The sequence below is a fragment of the Chroicocephalus ridibundus genome, chromosome 1 (assembly GCF_963924245.1).
Source record: "Chroicocephalus ridibundus chromosome 1, bChrRid1.1, whole genome shotgun sequence".
NCBI lineage: Eukaryota > Metazoa > Chordata > Aves > Charadriiformes > Laridae > Chroicocephalus > Chroicocephalus ridibundus.
In genome coordinates, this window is record NC_086284.1 from 101,673,384 (window position 1) to 101,691,194 (window position 17,811).

Sequence of the window (17,811 nt, forward strand, 5' to 3'; positions counted from 1 at the left end):
ATCTTGAAAAAGCTAAAGGTGCTGTGAGACTCCACAGTCTCTCTCACATGTTGCTAAGAGAGACTAAAACACTCTTTGTGCTGTCCTGACCCACCAAGAGCAGCCCCTTGTGCAAACCTCTCTCTGGATAAGAGCCCAGGCTTCCCTGGTAGCTCCTCCAAGCAAGAAGGTTTGGATCTACTGCCCAGGTCAGTGCCAGGCAGAGACACACAAGCCTGTGGGTGGGGTGCCAGAGACAGGGCTGCTCTGTCAAGCAGGAGCTTTGGTGGGTTTGTGCCCCCATTTCCCAGCCAGGCAAGAGGTGCTCAGAGCCAACTGGTGCGCAGGGAAATGAAGTGCTTCCCAACCCAAGCTGCTTGCTCCCAGCTCTCCGCTTGAAGGTCACCACCCACAGCAGGACTGGGCAGCCCACGCCTGAGCCTGCACAGAAGTTACTGCAGCACATCAGTGTAAGCTGTGGCCATTGCAGGGTGCACCTACAACACGCCTTGATTGTTTAGGAAGAGCATCTCTGTAAACCGATGGTACAACGTCACATCGGTTCTACTATATTCAGAGCCAAGCATCTAGGCAGAGCCAGCAGAAGCCTTTTTCCTTCACAGCCTGGCAGCAGAATGACAGCAATTAGCCAGAAGAGAGAAAATTAGGAGTTCAAGAGCTGAAATTCCCACAGGAACAAGCTCCATAGTGCAGAAGGGTTTCCACTAAAAAGACAGCAGTTACCCCAGACCTCACTGTGTCCTCAGCTTCGTGCAAAATCCATTCAATTAAACCACTCTCCTTCTCAGTAAACTCTTTTTTCTTGCTTTTAAACATAATGAAGCTATTTATCTCAAAAGACTCGGGGGGGTGGGGGGGAAGAAAAAAAAAAGGCAGTTACTGTCATTTCTGGTTTTTAAATTCTTGTGAGACATGGGGGTATGCTGTGTAGGCCCACACAATTAGAGAAAAAGGCACACTTGAATTAAAGGCCACAGGTATACTGAATTAAAATCAAATCATGTTCCAAAGTACAGTATGTTTTTTGTCACTGGGAGAAGGACATACAATTCCCTGTCTCGATATCAGCAAGACATTGATTATCTATGGAAACGTGCTTGAATTGCTCTTGGTATACGTTACACTGTGCCTGCCTTTCCTTCAACAAGAGTAGGATTCGTTCTTTCCAAAAAATGTTGGGGTTTTGTTTAAATCTTTATACTTATTTAATACTTTCCCCATAGCAATGCAATTGACGGAAAAAATAGCTCGACAATTGCTCATTTTCTCTGCTCATCTTGTCGACTGAAACCCCCAAGCAAATCCATTTCCTCATTTATATCTGTTATCTCCCAGAAGATCTTCCTTGGTGCATAAGAAACTTCATTTATTAAACTGTACAGAGGGGTGGGGGGAAGAAAGATCTGCTTGAACACATCTTGTGGAATTTAAGTATGGGTGTAGATAGGATGACCTGATAGAGAGGAAACAAGAGAGTTTTCCCTCAAAGTATTTCTATTTAGCAATAAATTGAGGATGCTTGGCATCATTTGACTTTTGTGTTGTGTATTTAACAAGTAAGCAAAGAACAAGGATAATAGTTTTATTGATTAATAACAATTTCATGCCAGTAATACAGGAAGAAGTTGTGTGTTGACTTAGAGAAATAATAAGAAAAATAATGCCTGCCTTTTTCTTGTTTGTTTGTTTTTAATGGCAGCTAACGTACTGGAAGAAGACTCAATGGAGCAGGACATAGAGAGCCCTGTCACTATTCATCAGCCAAAGTTGCCCAAACAAGCTAGAGAGGATCTGCCAAAAAATATAAACAAAGAATGTGCCAAGAGAAAAATCCAGAGGTATGTTAGGAAAGATGGGAAATGCAACGTCCACCATGGGAATGTCAGAGAGACTTACCGTTACTTGACTGACATCTTCACTACCTTAGTCGATCTCAAGTGGAGGTTCAACCTGTTGATTTTTGTCATGGTTTACACTGTGACCTGGCTCTTCTTTGGAATGATCTGGTGGCTAATTGCCTACATGCGAGGAGATATGGATCATATAGGGGACAGCACGTGGACCCCATGCGTCAGCAACCTCAATGGGTTTGTCTCAGCCTTTTTATTCTCAATCGAGACAGAAACCACCATTGGGTATGGTTACCGGGTCATCACGGACAAGTGTCCCGAGGGAATTATTCTGCTTTTAGTGCAGTCTGTTTTAGGTTCTATCGTCAACGCTTTCATGGTTGGCTGCATGTTTGTGAAAATATCCCAACCCAAGAAGAGGGCAGAAACCTTGGTTTTTTCTACAAACGCAGTTATTTCCATGCGGGATGGAAAGCTGTGTCTGATGTTCCGAGTAGGAGACCTTAGGAATTCACACATTGTAGAGGCATCAATACGAGCCAAGTTGATCAAATCCAAACAGACAAAGGAGGGGGAATTTATACCACTCAACCAGACAGATATCAACGTAGGTTATTACACAGGGGATGATCGTCTCTTTTTGGTTTCACCACTGATCATCAGCCATGAAATTAACCAGCAGAGTCCTTTCTGGGAGATTTCCAAAGCCCAGTTGCCCAAAGAGGAGCTAGAAATTGTTGTAATCCTAGAAGGAATGGTGGAGGCAACAGGTAACATTTCTTATACTTTGTATAAGGTAAATGCTTTAATTTTAGAAAGGAAAATCAGTGGGTTTGCTTCATGTTAAAGGAATCACTTCAATAGTCATTACATTTGAAAAAGGCATCAGTTATCTGGTTAGCTTCAAAATTAAAAGCATGCCCAGTGTAATTGTCTGTTCCATCTTGCCTAATGGAATTAGTGTTTTTTCTGCTCTATTTGGAAAACGGGATAGCATTCCTCATTTTCTACATTTTTCACAGCATGTCACCCAGTTATTTGTCATTCCATTGCAGGAGAAACTCAACCACTAGGACCATGTGGGATGAAATTATTTAGGAAAAAAAATCAATACAAAACTTTGTTTATGATTAATGTGGAAGCACCATAGTTCCTGCTGCTTCCAGTCACACATGGGTAACTGCAGAATAACTGCCTTACACGTGAAATTCCTAGCCTGTTTGGATCCAGTAGGAAGAGATAATGTGTTCAGTTTTCTCTTTTTGCTTGCTCGTTTGCTCGGTTTTGTTTTAATTTGTAACGTGGGGCTTGTTCCACTTTAATTCACAAAAGATCTATCTGATTTTGTATTGCACTGAGGCCCCCTACACACTGCAGAAGTGTACAGAACACTGAAAGCTGGTATATATAAATAAGGCAAGTTATGTCACCAGAGTCTTGTTAAGAGGCTGTTTGGTCATTACCTACAATTATACAGCAGAACGTCAGATATCGCTTGACGCAGAGAAAATAGTGCTCGGAATTCACAGCAAATGGACTAGTCATGTTTCTTCTTTGCATTAAAAACAGAATAGTAGGAGGATGCTTTCTCTAAAACTGCTGTACCTCCGTCAGTCAGAATGCTGGTGTACTTGTTTTAGGAGCCGGAGGGATTTTTTTTTCCTGTTAATGACAGCATCAGTCTCTGAAGTGAGTAAATATAATCAATACAAGGGAATAATCACAAAATGAAGCAAAGATCTGTTTGGGGAGAGGAAACACTGAGTATAGAAACAGAAGAACCAGATTTGCCATTTTTCTCCACTATTGTAGCAAAATCTAGGAAAACTTGAGGATGCGGATTACATATCTCTGACAGAGGTACAACCTTTCTAACCCTGACTCATGTTTTGCAACTGGAGCCAGGAAATAAAGAGCAGTCTCTTACTAGAACATGTGTGTGTGTTTCACACATCTATTATGTGGTGTCAGAAGAAAACTGCATTTGTCACCATATAATAAACGTGTGAGACAAAAATGGAGAAAAAAAAATTGAAAGCAACTTGGCAGAGAATTTGAAGCCGTAAACGCAAGGCTTCCAGATTTTCCAGGAAGTAGGTGGTACTGAAGAGAAATCAAGATGAAATGTTTAGTGCTTCTGATACATGCAGTAGGCACAGAGGTTTCAAACATCTGCATCACCTTCGGGTGAGACGATGAGGAAATTGCTGTTTGTTAGCTGAAACTATTTTGAAATTTCTGCATTACAACTAAATGAACTTGACATCCCAAAGAGCGGTGGATATTTTCAGGTTTACTGAACACCATGTTTTCCAGAAAAATGATTGGCAAGTGGTAGAAGTATAAAAAAACATCTCACTGAAAATACCGGTAAGATCAAAAGACAGTATACTTCTGCAGTGCATCAAACGTAGCTTTGTTGTCTTAAGCCTCGTCACTCTTTATTGTTTAAACCTCCTTCCCTTACCTCATCTTCACCCCTGCACACTCCCACAGCTCCCTGGGCTCTCCTTTGCTGCTTTGATACTGCCCACACCTTCCACAGAGCCGCTATCAGCCTTCACTGGAGGGGGCTACCTCTCAGACTGCTCGAACTGCCAAACTCTAAGTTAAAATGCTAGAAGAGTCCATATAAACACAGAAGCTGGATGCAGTGGTTTGAAAACCTGCTGAAGCCATCCAGGATTAAGGTGTTACGAATAGGTAGCTACATTTACTATTTTAAGCTGCTCCATGTTGTTTAGTTTGGGTCGGCTCTCTAGCACACAGCTGCATGAGATATGAGGGCAGAACATCAAAAAATGCCACTTAATTATGGCATCAGGAAAGACCGATGTTGTAATTACCAGCAAAATTTCTAAAACATGCTTGTGTGGAAGTAGCCACTTGTTCTGGGTTTTGCCCACATGTATTGGGTTATTTTTGTTGAAGGTGTTATCAGGACAACTTTCTACCAAAACTAGACATTTTTGCTTTCTTAATTTACATATATTTTCTGGTTACATCCTGGTAAACACTGAAAGAAAATTTAGGACATCATATATCCACTTTTCCTTCTTACACCCAATGCAGAGCGAGAACAGCAAAAGAACTTGCTCATGTGTTGATCTCCAGCCCTGGAGAGCAAGTAACACACTACCCATCATACCTGCCAACACTGGTTAAAGACATGAGATATAAAAACATTAAAGCTAAAGCTAAGAAACTGCGACCTCAGCTATAGCAATATGATCATTCAGTATCGTTGCTCATGGGTCAAAACCAGATTGAGATCATCAGCTTATGTTATTCATCAGAAAAGCCACTCCCGAGTTTGACTGGTGAAAGCAATCCTTTATTTTCAGAACTTCCCCACTCTGACAACACTTATCCCTTTAATGAGAAGTAACAAAGTGGAAAATGCTAGTATAAAAACTTGCTATTATTTTTAGTAATTATCGATATCATTCTTAAATTTTACTGAGCAGGTGATACCATTTTATACATATATAATACTGTCCACCTTAAGGTTCCAAAAACACATCTACCTGTGTGCATCTATCTGTGTAGACTTACACAGAGGGATTTACAAAAAAAAGGAGAGAAATGAAGAGGAGTATCCTGAACAACCCACAGCCTTGTTGGTAATGCTGTTACTGAATCATAAGCAGCCTGGTTCAGATCCCTCCTCTAAACCTGCATTAATCTACAGAAAGCAGCATTTTCTAACTCAGAAAAGAAATATGAAGTATTTCAACCTACTTAAGCCAGCAAGAACCTCAGACTTGGTGAAGTTGTATCTGGCCGGTAGAGTGCACTAGATGACACTCTGGCAATTCCCTCTGCCTAAAAATAAAAACACAAAAATTGAAACAGTACTGAGGAAAGAAAATGATCTACATATATATAACTGTCAAAAAATAAGCAACAAAGCTAGACAGATAACTTTATTTTCATATGGATAATTTTGCAAATAAATTTCTAATAGGGTACGTTTATAATTCTGACATATGGGCAGCCTGAGAGCAGTATTTGCAGAATGGTTTATAGATACATAAACAAACACTCTTGCCAGCTGTGGAAAATGTGTGTGGAAAGCAATAAAATGTTCACATAGATGGTTATTTATATAGTAAATGATGCTATCGACTAGACAAACATTGTATAAAACTGTTCCCACTCTTCACTACAGCCCCTTTGACTGACTGATTTATTGTCTTTTTTATTTCTCCCAGATGAATTGCCATATTTACCCCTTATCCTTGCCCAGTCCTAACAAATACCTCCCTTTGATATGTATATTAGCAGTTCCAACCTTTATAAACATCTCAGCAGACTTTGCTCTCTCTCCAAGTAAGCCTTGCTCGGGTTACAGTTTTTCAGTAGAATTTTTTACTGCTCTTCAAAGAAGAGATGTTTATGCTCTCAAATTACTTCTTAAGGGGATGTAGATGAAAGGAAGAAAGGAACCAGGACTTCTCACACCCAAATGTTTCTGCAAGGCAACTGGTGAAAGTAGATTTGATTGTTGGGCTCTGGGATGGGACCAACGTACATTGATTGAAATGCAATTTAAACAGGGTTAAGAATAAATGGCTTCTGCTCTAAGCTGGATCATCATCATTTCAGGAATGGTCAGAATACAAAGGCTCTCCAGTCTTCAGTTTCCCTTTCTTTCTGTTTTAAGAGTTTTAACATCTCTTGATGCTAGGTACTAGACTTAGACATCTAGGTTCACCTTCTCATATATCCCCATTTCCCTAGTCCTTACCAGCAATACCTTTCACTTATGTTCCTCTCTCACATTTTCGTTTTGTTAATTCTAACAAACTGTTTCATCGTTACTAATTCTAACACAGAAATTTAGGGATGTTAGCACAAGTGATTGCAGTCATGAGATGGAGTTCTGAATACCGGCAAAGAAAGGCACTCTGATTTTATTGTGGTGTTTCTTTCAGGAAGCTTTCTCTACAGGTTGAAAAGATTAGTCTGTTTGTTAAAGGAGACTATAAGGCTTAAATAAGGCAATTGCAATTTCAGAATAGTCGAAACAGTATACACGAAGTCAAGGAGCAAAGTTCATGAGAAAAGAAATATGCTGATTATGAGTATTTCAACCAAAATTTTGGTGAGAGAGTCTATATCACTTTTAGGGAAGGCAGGGAAAAGGGTTTACACATTTTGTTTAACAGCTTCATTCTCTGAACAGTGCTGTACTATACAAACATGTTACTGAGTGTTTGATAATAGCTTATTGTCCTTCTTTCATACCTTTCTCACCAATTAGTTGCTCAGCTCTTCACAACTACAGCTGCTCCCTCCCGTAAATGTTCAGATACAATATTCAGAATCAGGCAGTAACTCATGTGTTAAAAAGTAAGATCCCTAAAAAGCAGGTATGAGACCCCTCTGTAGTAAAAAACACTTCCTTATAGCTAATCAGATATTCTTAAATAATTCCGGTCTGAACACAAAATGAAACTTGCAGAAGAAGAGCTACATTTTGCACATCATGTCCTTGCAAACAGTATTAGGTCGTTCTGGGCAGAGAGAAAGCGCAATTTCTAGTTCTTCGCACACTCCCATAGACCTCCGTTTTCAGCGTTTCTCCTTTCCTAGCACAGTGGCAAGCAGAGAGGGATGGTCTTCGCTCACCACTCTTTCTCACTCGGGAGCCGACACACATTATCCCTGGCAGCGCTCATGGTCTCCATGGCCGGAAAAATGACAGGATCACAAAGCTGTGCTTTAACCCTGGCCCTGCTGCTGTTCCCCCAACAGAAGGGCACAGCGGGAAGCTGTGCTGGCACCCTCCTCCTGGATCAGCCCAGACTCCCCAGCCACCACCAGCAGACTCCCCCTAAAACCCTGTGGTGCCAGACACTTAACAAACACCACTTCCTCCAGCATTAGCTTCGAGCAACTGTGTTTTCCAGCAGTTTTAGCACAGAAGCGAAGCGTCTGCAAAGCTGTTACTGCAGAGTACTTGGGTCTCCAGACCCAGCTCAAGCACAGAGGAATGACTGTGCACTACTGGAGGGACCAAGGAAGTAGAGGCTGAGCTGCAAGGAGCAGTGCTTGTGTCCCCTGTGCCCACACAGTCTCCATGACAAAGATCGCCACTTTGCAAAACCAAAGGGATGATTCTCTGCAAAGGGCACAGCAGCCTTAGCCAGGTCAAAGGATTCCCCAGGCAGAATTAGCTCACTGAATATTTTTCACCTGCTTGCAAAGCGGAGACATGATTTCTGAGCCCTCCAGAGAAATGCTTCAGGACAACGAAGTGCCTTTTACATTTCTGAGCATTTTTCAAGACAACAGCTGTTAACCTGAGCATGCTCAGTTTGTCCGCTTGCTCTCGCAACGGCATAAATGAAGGGTCAGCACTGAAACAGCTGATTTGGAAAAAAGGAAAAATATAGCTATCATTTCTAATTTTGGACTTTCACTTTTGGTCATCCGAGGTTGTTACCAACCTGGAGACAAAGGCTGCTGAGCACCTGCGATGAAATCCCAGGCACACACTGATTTCAGTCAGGGCAGTGTCTCACACCTGGAATTTTTGCAGAAATGAACTGATTCTTTCATGTTGATTACCTTGTTCACTTGTGTTTGATCTCCAGATATGAAGCATACCTAACTAGCCTGCAGTTCAAAACCATGGGAAATATTTTTGGCAAACTCTGTTCTCACCCATATTTCTAAAATATCTTTTCACTTCTCCCCTTGGTGCTTATTTACGTCCAGCTGTATAATATTGTTTCCTCCTGTTCTGTCTCACTGAATTGTAATGAAGGATAAACACATTACATTACACTCCTTGATAACGGTAAGGTCTCTGTAAAGTTACAAATATTTACATCTGTTTCTAATGAATGTAAGTAGATGGATTATTCACCTTCAACGGAAAGTTTTCACAAAACTGAATAGAGCAGTAACTGTAAAGTCAAAAGTGACAGAAAACATTGAAGAACAAGCAATCAAAGCTGTTAAGTAAATCAGAAATTCAAAAGCAAAGTTTGATAGTTTAAAAAGACAAGGCTTTGGACTGCAGCTAACCCCACTGGCTACATAAAGTACATGAAACAGACAAAGACGACTTACAAATATATGCTTTCTGTCCTAGAAAGCTGCTGCCAGCACTAAACTCCAGTTATGGCATAGCTTTTTGGTTTCCCAAGGCCAGTACAAAAAAGTCCTCAAAGGGTTCCAGCAAAAACAAATCGCAAAGAATTGCAATGGTCCCAGTGGTCTCAATCACGGCATTTCGAGGAAAATCAAACACAAGTTCGGACTTGCTGACATTCTTTACCTCTTCTTCACTGCCCTGACGCTACAAAGCAGCTGAGCTCCGTGTAGCCAAAGGGGGTTCAGAGCTGCTCGCTTGTGTCACGGAAGAGGAGCCAACTACCACCACCCTGGTGAGTCTGAGCCAGAGTCCGAGCAACAGCGTAGGCACCAATTGCAGCCTACGCGCATGGACTGCTTGTACTGGGTAGCCAAACATTTCTCAGCACTCCTGCCTGCAGCTCATAGCAGCATTAATCTGTGCTGCACGCCTGGAGAGAAGCTGGCGTGCTTTTTCCACTAAGTGAGGAGGACAATCCAGAGCTTCAACCCCAGAATATGCTACCAAATAGCCATGTTCCAATGCAGCGTGCCCTCAGCTTACAACAGTCAGATTAATTTAACAAGTCATTTAATGTTAGGTGCTAATGTGCCAGTAAATGATGCTGAACATCTACGGTTTATTATTACAAAGTTGATTTTGATATAAAAACATTTCCTCGTGTGACAACCTGTATAACTGCCAAGCAACCCACACCTCATTTTTCTGGTTGTACTCAACTCCTTGCTTCTCCAAACCTGCTTTATTGGCAGAAGAGAGGAAAAGAGGGAGGATCATCCAGGAGCAGTGAGGCAGCTGATGTGACAACATATGAGAAAGGCACAAAGAGCTTGCGTGATCAGCCTTGTGCTCTTGCTCGCTCACTCTCTCTCCTTCATTCCCACCATTCCCAAGAGAATTTGAGAAAAAATGAGACATGATGCTTCCCAAGATTTCCGTTCATAGAATCGTATCATAGAATCATAGAATGGTTCAGGTTGGAAGGGACCTTAAAGTTCATCTGGTTCCAACCCCCTGCCCTGGGCAGGGACACCTCCCACTAGACCAGGCTGCTCAAAGCCCCATCCAGCCTGGCCTTGAACACTTCCAGGGATGGGGCAGACACAACTTCCCTCAGTAACCTGTTCCAGTCTCACCACCTGTTTTTTTCTGGTGTCTCACCATCTGGTTCTTCCTGGTTTTGACAGTTTTCATTTGTTGGGATTTCTGTGGAAAGAAACAAAACTTTTGTTTAAAAAATAGGATTTCAATAAGTACAGGGTTGTTGAATTTGAGATATTCCATTCTTACAATTTAGCCAATAAATAAACTTGATTTAAAGAAGCATTCAAAACATGAAAACAAAGCAAAAATGAAAGAGATCACCAAAACCAAATTTTCAGTGGTTAAGAGAAAACCGTTTGAGATTTCTGAGGAATGACAGAATTTTATTTAGAAAACCAATTTGGAGGAAATATTTGGATCAGCTCCACAAGCTTCTCAAAAATAAATAGTGGGAAGGGGAGCACACACTCTACTGTTATTTTCTGCCCTGCAAAGGACGCCAGGTTGTAGGTTCCCAGGCTTCTCCCAGCAGTTTAATTTTACAAAGCCAAGAACTGTACAAATAGCTTCTCCAGACAGAACTGATCAGGAGTTGACCTCACACCCTGAGCACCAGAGGAAGGCAGTGTCTTACAGTTAGGCCAGTGTGAAGGCAGGCCACTATCATAGCAAGGGAAGGGGAAAGGGCAGCCAAGACATCTGCTTCAGGACAGTTCATGGCACTGGACAAGGCTATTAGCCAAAGCCCTAGGGATTTGTCATTGAATTCATAGCTGTTGATAAACGGAGTTGGAAAAGGCTAGCATGTCCCTGATGTCACCAAAGCGACAGTGAGAATAAAAGAGGAAAAAGACAAGGAAGGAAGCTGGCAAGCACCACTGCCTATCTCTGTCCTTAGGTACAGGCTTCCCGAGAAGATGAATGGGCTCCGGTTCGCACGTACAATGAACGTTGCTGCCCACACGTAATTCATTGGAGTAAAATGAGTAAAAATCTCTGCAAACACAGTCCTAAGCAATTCATTAAACTACAGCTCTTAGCACAAGCTATTAAACAAGTCAATGATGTACACCAAAATAAATCCTTATGGTGAATAAGGCCAGCTGCGTCCTGGGCTGTGCTAGTAAAAGTGTACCCAGCAGCTTGAGGCAAGTGACTGCTCCTCTCTATTCATCACTTGTGAGGCCAGCTCCCGTGTGCTGTGTCTAGTTCAAGGCCCCCCAGTACAAGATGGACATGGACTTACTGGAGCACGTCCAGCAGTGCCACCAAGATGGTCAGGGGCTGAAGCACAGGACACACGCGAGGAGAGGAGGAGGGAGCTGGGACTGTTCAGCCTGGAGAAGAGACAGTGCAGGAGGATCCTATTGTTACGTGAACCTGCCTAAGGGGAGTTTACAGAGAAGATGGAGGCAGGGTGACAGAACAAGAGACAATATGTGCAAGTTACAACACAGGTAATTCTAACCAGACACTAGGAAGAACTTTTTTTTTACCATAAAGCTGGTAAGACCCTGAAACTGGGGCCCAGGGGGATAGGGGAATCACCATCCCTGGAAATATCTATAACTTGACTGCGTAAACCCTGAGCAACTGAAGTTATTTGGCTGTGCTTTGTGCAGGGGGTAGGGCCAGATGACTCCATAGATCCCTTCCAGCCTATGATTATAAAACTCAAAGCCAGCTCCTCCCAGTATTTTATAGCTGTGAAGAATTGAATGACTGTGAAAAATGAATAGCCAAGCTAACAACTTGCATTGTTCTCCCTTGTCACCACTTAAGAAACTGTGTTTTATATACTTGAAAGTTGTTCTGTGGCCACCACTGAACCACTGGAGACAGTAGTGCCTCAGAGAGGGGAGGCAGAACTGGGTAAGGAGCATGAGTTCATTGCTGTGGGCAGGCAGGCAGCCTATGCAACCAAGCTTTGCTCCAGGAGATCTGATGGAAGAAGAAATCTTGAACAAGTAAGGCTGTGCTCCATCAGACAACTAGTCTTTGAAGAGTGATCCAAAAATTGCACGAACTCGCAGCATTCCCTGCTTGTTCTGGATTTTCTCCCACTTCCCTGGCCACAGCCACCCTCTTTTGCATCTTTCTGCCCCTCTAGACAGTGAGGGAGGTTGAGATGAGCAACCAAAGCTGCTATGATTGCCTGCTTCTCTCTCCATTGGACAGTCTTTGTGTGATTCAAGCTGCCAACACAAAATCCAACTACAAGGAATTGCTCAATTATCATTATTGTTACTATCGTCGTCATTGTCATCATCATCATTACCACAACTGGTAGCCTTGTATCCAGCAACAGAGTCAGGATTTTTAAGATTTGCCTTTAGGGGGAGCCCTAAGGCACATCAGGGTTGACAACTTTTATTCCACATTTCTGACTGATGCAGACTAATGAGAACTGAAGAGTAGGGTCTTACCACTAAAGGAGAAAAATCAATCTGACTATGGCAGAGCTGCCAGGCACCACCACAACAAAAAAGATTTATGACTCAGACAGTCCAATTAAATTGTGCTGGCACTTTTTTTTAACCAGCCATTAGGTTCAATTTTTTTTCACCCTTGCATGAGAAGTATTAATTTATTACACTTAGATCTCCAGGACAGGAAAATCCCCCCTCCCTTTTCATAATTTTCAGGTTCTTTTTCCATTAGTTTGTTTTACAGTGAGAAGACAACAAATGAGCTACTTTTTCAGTGCAGCAATGAGTCTCTAACTGCCACCAGGGCCATGACGGATGCTGTGACAAAGCGTAGAAGAGTCCAAAGCCAAAGGTCTGGAGTCAGTCAAGGATTCTTGTCCGACCAAAAATCTGCTTCAAAGGCAGTAGCCACATCTACACAGCTGTGAAGTGGAGGAGGTTTATCTTTGCCATTGAGAAAAATGCCCTTCTTCTACCATGAGTCAAGGGCAGACTCTCCTGGGAAGGCAGAGACCAGCAGCTGCCTTCACAACACAATAGCCCCATGGTTTGCAGTACCTGGCTAATCAAAATTCGGTGCTTTGCAAGTGATTGATCTGGCCCTACTACAGCAACTCAAGCCTTTCCAGACCATTTTTGAAGAGTATTCATTTTAGAAATACAAGCCATAAGTACCATTACAGTTGTGTGTCAAGACCACACAGTAAAGTGGTCACTCACAGCACTTCCAACATGATCTGCAGCGTGAGGCAGGACAGGACGGGGAGCCAGCACCAGGAGAGACGGGTTGGCATCAGCTCAAGGGAAGCATCACAGCAGCTAGTGCAGAATGAGCACAAGCCCACCTTTCACAACTGGCCTCCTCCAGCTATACCCCTGGAGAACAACTGCTCTGTTCCCCTTTCCGATTTTGCAATTAAATTGGTTTGGGTTTTTTTATTTCCTGTAGCAAGGAATAATGAGGTAAAGATCTGAGTCCTTTCAAAAGACAAATATTTCAAAATAGACCCAATACTCATTTTTCAACTTAAAGATGAATTAGAAACAGTCAAATGAAAGTTGCCTGTCCATGTTCCAGATGCTTCTATAAATATGTTCAAACTCCTCTTTAAGACTCTTCCCTCAGGGCTTGAACACAACTACAACAGGGTTTTAAAACCCTGTTAAATTAGTCAAGACAAGGGTTTAAGACACAAAACTTGAATCCTAACCTTGCTACATCTGCCTTCCTTTACCCTCCAAAGGGATATAAAATACTGTTTAAGTGTTCAAAAGCCATCAGTGATAGAAATCCAGTCCAGAAACACCCTCTACCAATGTGTATCAAATGTTTAATATACAACTTTGCGCCTGATCCGAAGCTCTCCCAGACCCATGGAGTAGGTCTCAGTCTCTGGTGGCCTTTGAATTAGGACCCTAAAGGAATAAATTGAGCTGTGCAATGCCTGTCAACTCCCTAATGGCCTCAGAGAAGAAGCAATTAAGACTCTAATTAAAAGGCAAATGGAAGATTAGAAGCAGATAAATGTTTATAATCTAGATAAAGTACCCATACTGGAACTTTTGTCTATTAAAAGGGGACTTCACAAGATTTGAGGAGACTGCATACCTATGGGAGGAACAGTGGTATCAGGCACGATGTGTTTCCCTCAGGCACACTTTATCGCAGCAGTCCTGCAGTCGTTCTGTTCTCCACAACCACTCTTACTTCTGCGTATGGATGGAACAAGCCGTTCCACAAAGACAGCCCCAACAAATCTTGACTATTTCATCATACAAACTGTTCACAGCAAATACAAACACTGCTGTGTACAAAAATGCTCAGTCCATGAAAATACACCTTATTGTACCTCCCCTTCTTATGTACTCAATTCAGCGCCTCCTACCAGGCTTTCCATCTGTCATATGTGGTTTAGTGCATAATCTGTTACAAAGAAAATAATCGAGAGCCAAAATTACACCAGGTATAGCAGGTCCATTACAAATATGTGCTAATGATTTCATTTAAAAGATAACAGAACTAGAGCAGAGAGCTAGAGAGTCTAGTAAACGCACACAGATCTCAAGGCTGATCCTCTTCATAGCAGTGAAGACAGGGATCAGATCTCTCTCAAAACTCTTCATTACACTATGTAAATATCACGTCAAGCAGACCAGAACACTCAGAGCAAAAAAGTTAAAATATCTCCGGGAGTTCCCCTGGAATTTTTTTCCATAAAATTTTTTTCCATTTTATTTTTTTAATAAAAAAATTGCTTCTCCCTTCAGAAGCAAGGAGGTTTCTTGAGCACAAAACCCTGTTTATAATTTGAGGTCTGGATTGTTCTAGCATTGCCATGCTCCCCTCCTCCTCATTTATTTATATTCTCACTTCCTTTTAGGAGGCCCCAATAGGCACACAATCTCAATAATTCAAAATAGTCTTCTGAGGAGCCCAATAGCCGAACCTGTGATGCTGAAAAGGCAGCAGCCAAGTTTTACTGATGTCTACAAACCAACCAACATAAAATGCACAGAAAACAATAAATAATCATTGCAATTTCTATCCAGCAACTCATACAGCATCTTCCACTTAAGGACTGCAGAACAGCCAGGGCATGATAGGTTGGTGCTGGGAGTCTCCCATTCCCATGTTCTTCAGCCAGTTTTGTTTTCCAGCTTTATTTGGTGCTCCGCTGTGACATAGAAACCCCTGTGGAGGGAGCAGAAAATGACCGCATTCATCTTCTGGGGGCCAAAACAGTAATGTAAATTTCCAGTGATGCAATATCAGCAGCCAAGCTAGAGGTGAGAAATTACAGGCTGATTTGCACTGAGATGAAAGGGAATTTGTGTGAGGAAGACTGGTATGAGGAACTGCAACAAAGTAGAGGCACTTGAGAGGCATTTCGGCATAGGCTAGGAGTGATGTGTTTAACTTACTATGGCAATACCACATCTCACCCATTAGTATGGGTAACGTGTGTGTGTGTGTATATATATACACACATACGTGTGTGTTTGTATAAAACAGCTGGATGAAAATACATACAAAATATTGAAGTCAAGTCATGGTGTCTGTCCCTGAGAATGTGAGAGAGCTGCTCAGCTAAACTGGTTTCTGGTATGAGTTGTTTTTTCTACCATCTCAGCAATTGCTTTTGCTGAGCTTACCTCAGAGCCCACAAACTTTGGAAAAATGAAGACAGAACAAAAAGCAACATCTGAAAAAAAAAATAATAAATATCCAATGCTCTTTGTGCCATATATGGACCACTGCTTTGAGAGCATGATGGAAATGTGAGAAAGATTGTGCAGCGCATTGGTGCCAAGACACCCCAGGACAGCTGTTTGCTTGCCACACTGTGATCCAACAAACGCTGATGGCTTGGGACCTGAGGGAAGGGAGCCTGGGGAGCTGAGCAATCCAGAATGCATCAGTCCCAAATTGAGAATAGAGGCTCAAACTGTCATACTCTTCAAGCCAAGCTTTCCAGCTCTGGTTTGCCTCTCAGCAATCTATTCAACAGATACTGAGAGCAAAGCTACCCAGTTTTTATGGGTACCTTCTCTGTCAGGCAGCCAGACACGTTGCTCCCTTGTCACAGCCTGGACCCTCAGCAGCACATTGTGTTTCCACCCAGGTACCTGTGAGGATGTGAGGACAGAAAAAAAAATGTGTATTGTCCTGCAGGGATGCAGGGAGTATCACACCTGAGGGACCCTTGCAGGTCCAGGCAGTCATCGGACAGCTGGAGTGTGCCCTTGAGTAGCACCCTCCACCTTCATTTCCCAAAAAAAGCTAGCACAGAGCTATCACTGGCCACTGGGAGAGCAGTAAACTTCAGCCAGCTACGTTCCAGGTAAAAACAGCCCAGTACAGTACAGAGTGCCTTATCTCCACCATTCCAGCTATGTAGGACTTGAAAAGATAAGGAAAAATCAATTTTAAAGGAATTAAATATTTAATTTGAGGATGGACATAACTGGCTTAAATGGACAAAATACATAACATACCTGTAGGTTGTTTGAACAAAAGGAGAAGAAAATAGCACTGCGCAGGAACAGCTGTACTGGCAGAAGATTAGCACTCAGTGTAGAATTGGTACCGTGAAAGCAAAAAAAAATGCAGGTTGTCTCATAAATCCATATTGGCATTTATAACATGTGTTATAATGTCTTTATCATGAGATCCCGTGGCATCACACTACAACTGAATGATGAAGCCATGCTGATATAAAGAGAGTATTCCAAGCAGGTGGCAATAATATACAGCAACTGTATTTTCCATATATGTCATGTAATTACAGTAATCTCAGCCTAGAAAATCTTGTAAAAACTACTGGTGTAGTACCCTTCTGTTCTCCAGACTGGAAAATCTTGAACTTTCATTATCATGAGTCTGAAGGCCTGGTGCTAAAGGGACCCTGAAAAGAGTCGTAATCTGCCAAGGAAGAAAGGTAATCTCCTCAATGAATTTTGAACCACAGATTTTTAAAAAACCCCGAGTTTATAAGAGTGCAATAAATACCAGGGAAAGTGTGTGGGCAGAAGTCACTAAAATATACATGGTCACTCAAACCCCAGGCAAAGTAACAAATGAGTAACAGGGTCCTCTAACTCGTTCTATGGATGTGGTGTTACGCATGTGGGAAGAAAGGCTAGAGTAAAGTAGAGGAATTGATACAAATCAATATATACTTGCTAACATAGAACATCTTGTGGGCCCAGAGGCTGAGTTATACAGCAGTCAGTTGTCATTCTGGTTATAGCCCAGGGCCAATTAACTCCTCTGCTGCAAAGTCAGAAACCAATAATTGTGCTAAGAAACAGATGCTTTCTACAACCTGGCATAAAGTATTTGAAGGCAGATTATGTTTTATCTCATTTTTTTGCCAGTTTGAAAGTTGTACAAGTTTTTCAAGGAGAAGAGAAGGAAATTTGCTTGTGGAGAAGTTTGTTTGCAGCACAAACCCATTTTGATAGTAAAACACAGTGTTTTGAAAGGTATTGCTATGGGCTGCTACCCAGAGGGCACCTGTTTATGTTAAAATGCTGAGACCCTAAGATGAAGCAGTTGCCAGCGTGTGTGTACACCCTGAGTTCGCTGAAATCATCAGAAAGACTCCTGTCACTTCAAGTCAAGTCTAACTGCATCGTCACCAGGGTTTATTACATTTGCATAATCACTGCGCTGAGATTTTATTGCATCCAAACCATAAGATATTACACTAAATCTACCTCAGATGTTGTACTTACTCGGTTTTCAGTGCAGATTTTCTGCTTCCTCCCCCCTTTCTCATGTTAGAGTAATTGATGCAGGACCATTAAAATGGGGGAAAATATGTACCATGTGAGCAATACTTCAAGCCTAAATATGAATACTTCAAGTTCTAAATTT

The 17,811-nt window shown here is 42.1% G+C and overlaps 1 protein-coding gene across 3 annotated transcripts in view; it reads left to right on the top strand.

The window, feature by feature from the left end:
* Positions 1 to 17,811, top strand: part of KCNJ6 (potassium inwardly rectifying channel subfamily J member 6) — a 170,225-nt gene that overhangs the window by 126,258 nt on the left and 26,156 nt on the right. For all 3 annotated transcript variants that reach the window (XM_063345554.1, XM_063345563.1, XM_063345572.1), the window contains exon 3: positions 1,700 to 2,620. In XM_063345554.1, coding sequence (XP_063201624.1) covers positions 1,700 to 2,620 — 921 coding nt within the window. The remainder of the gene's footprint in view (positions 1 to 1,699; positions 2,621 to 17,811) is intronic.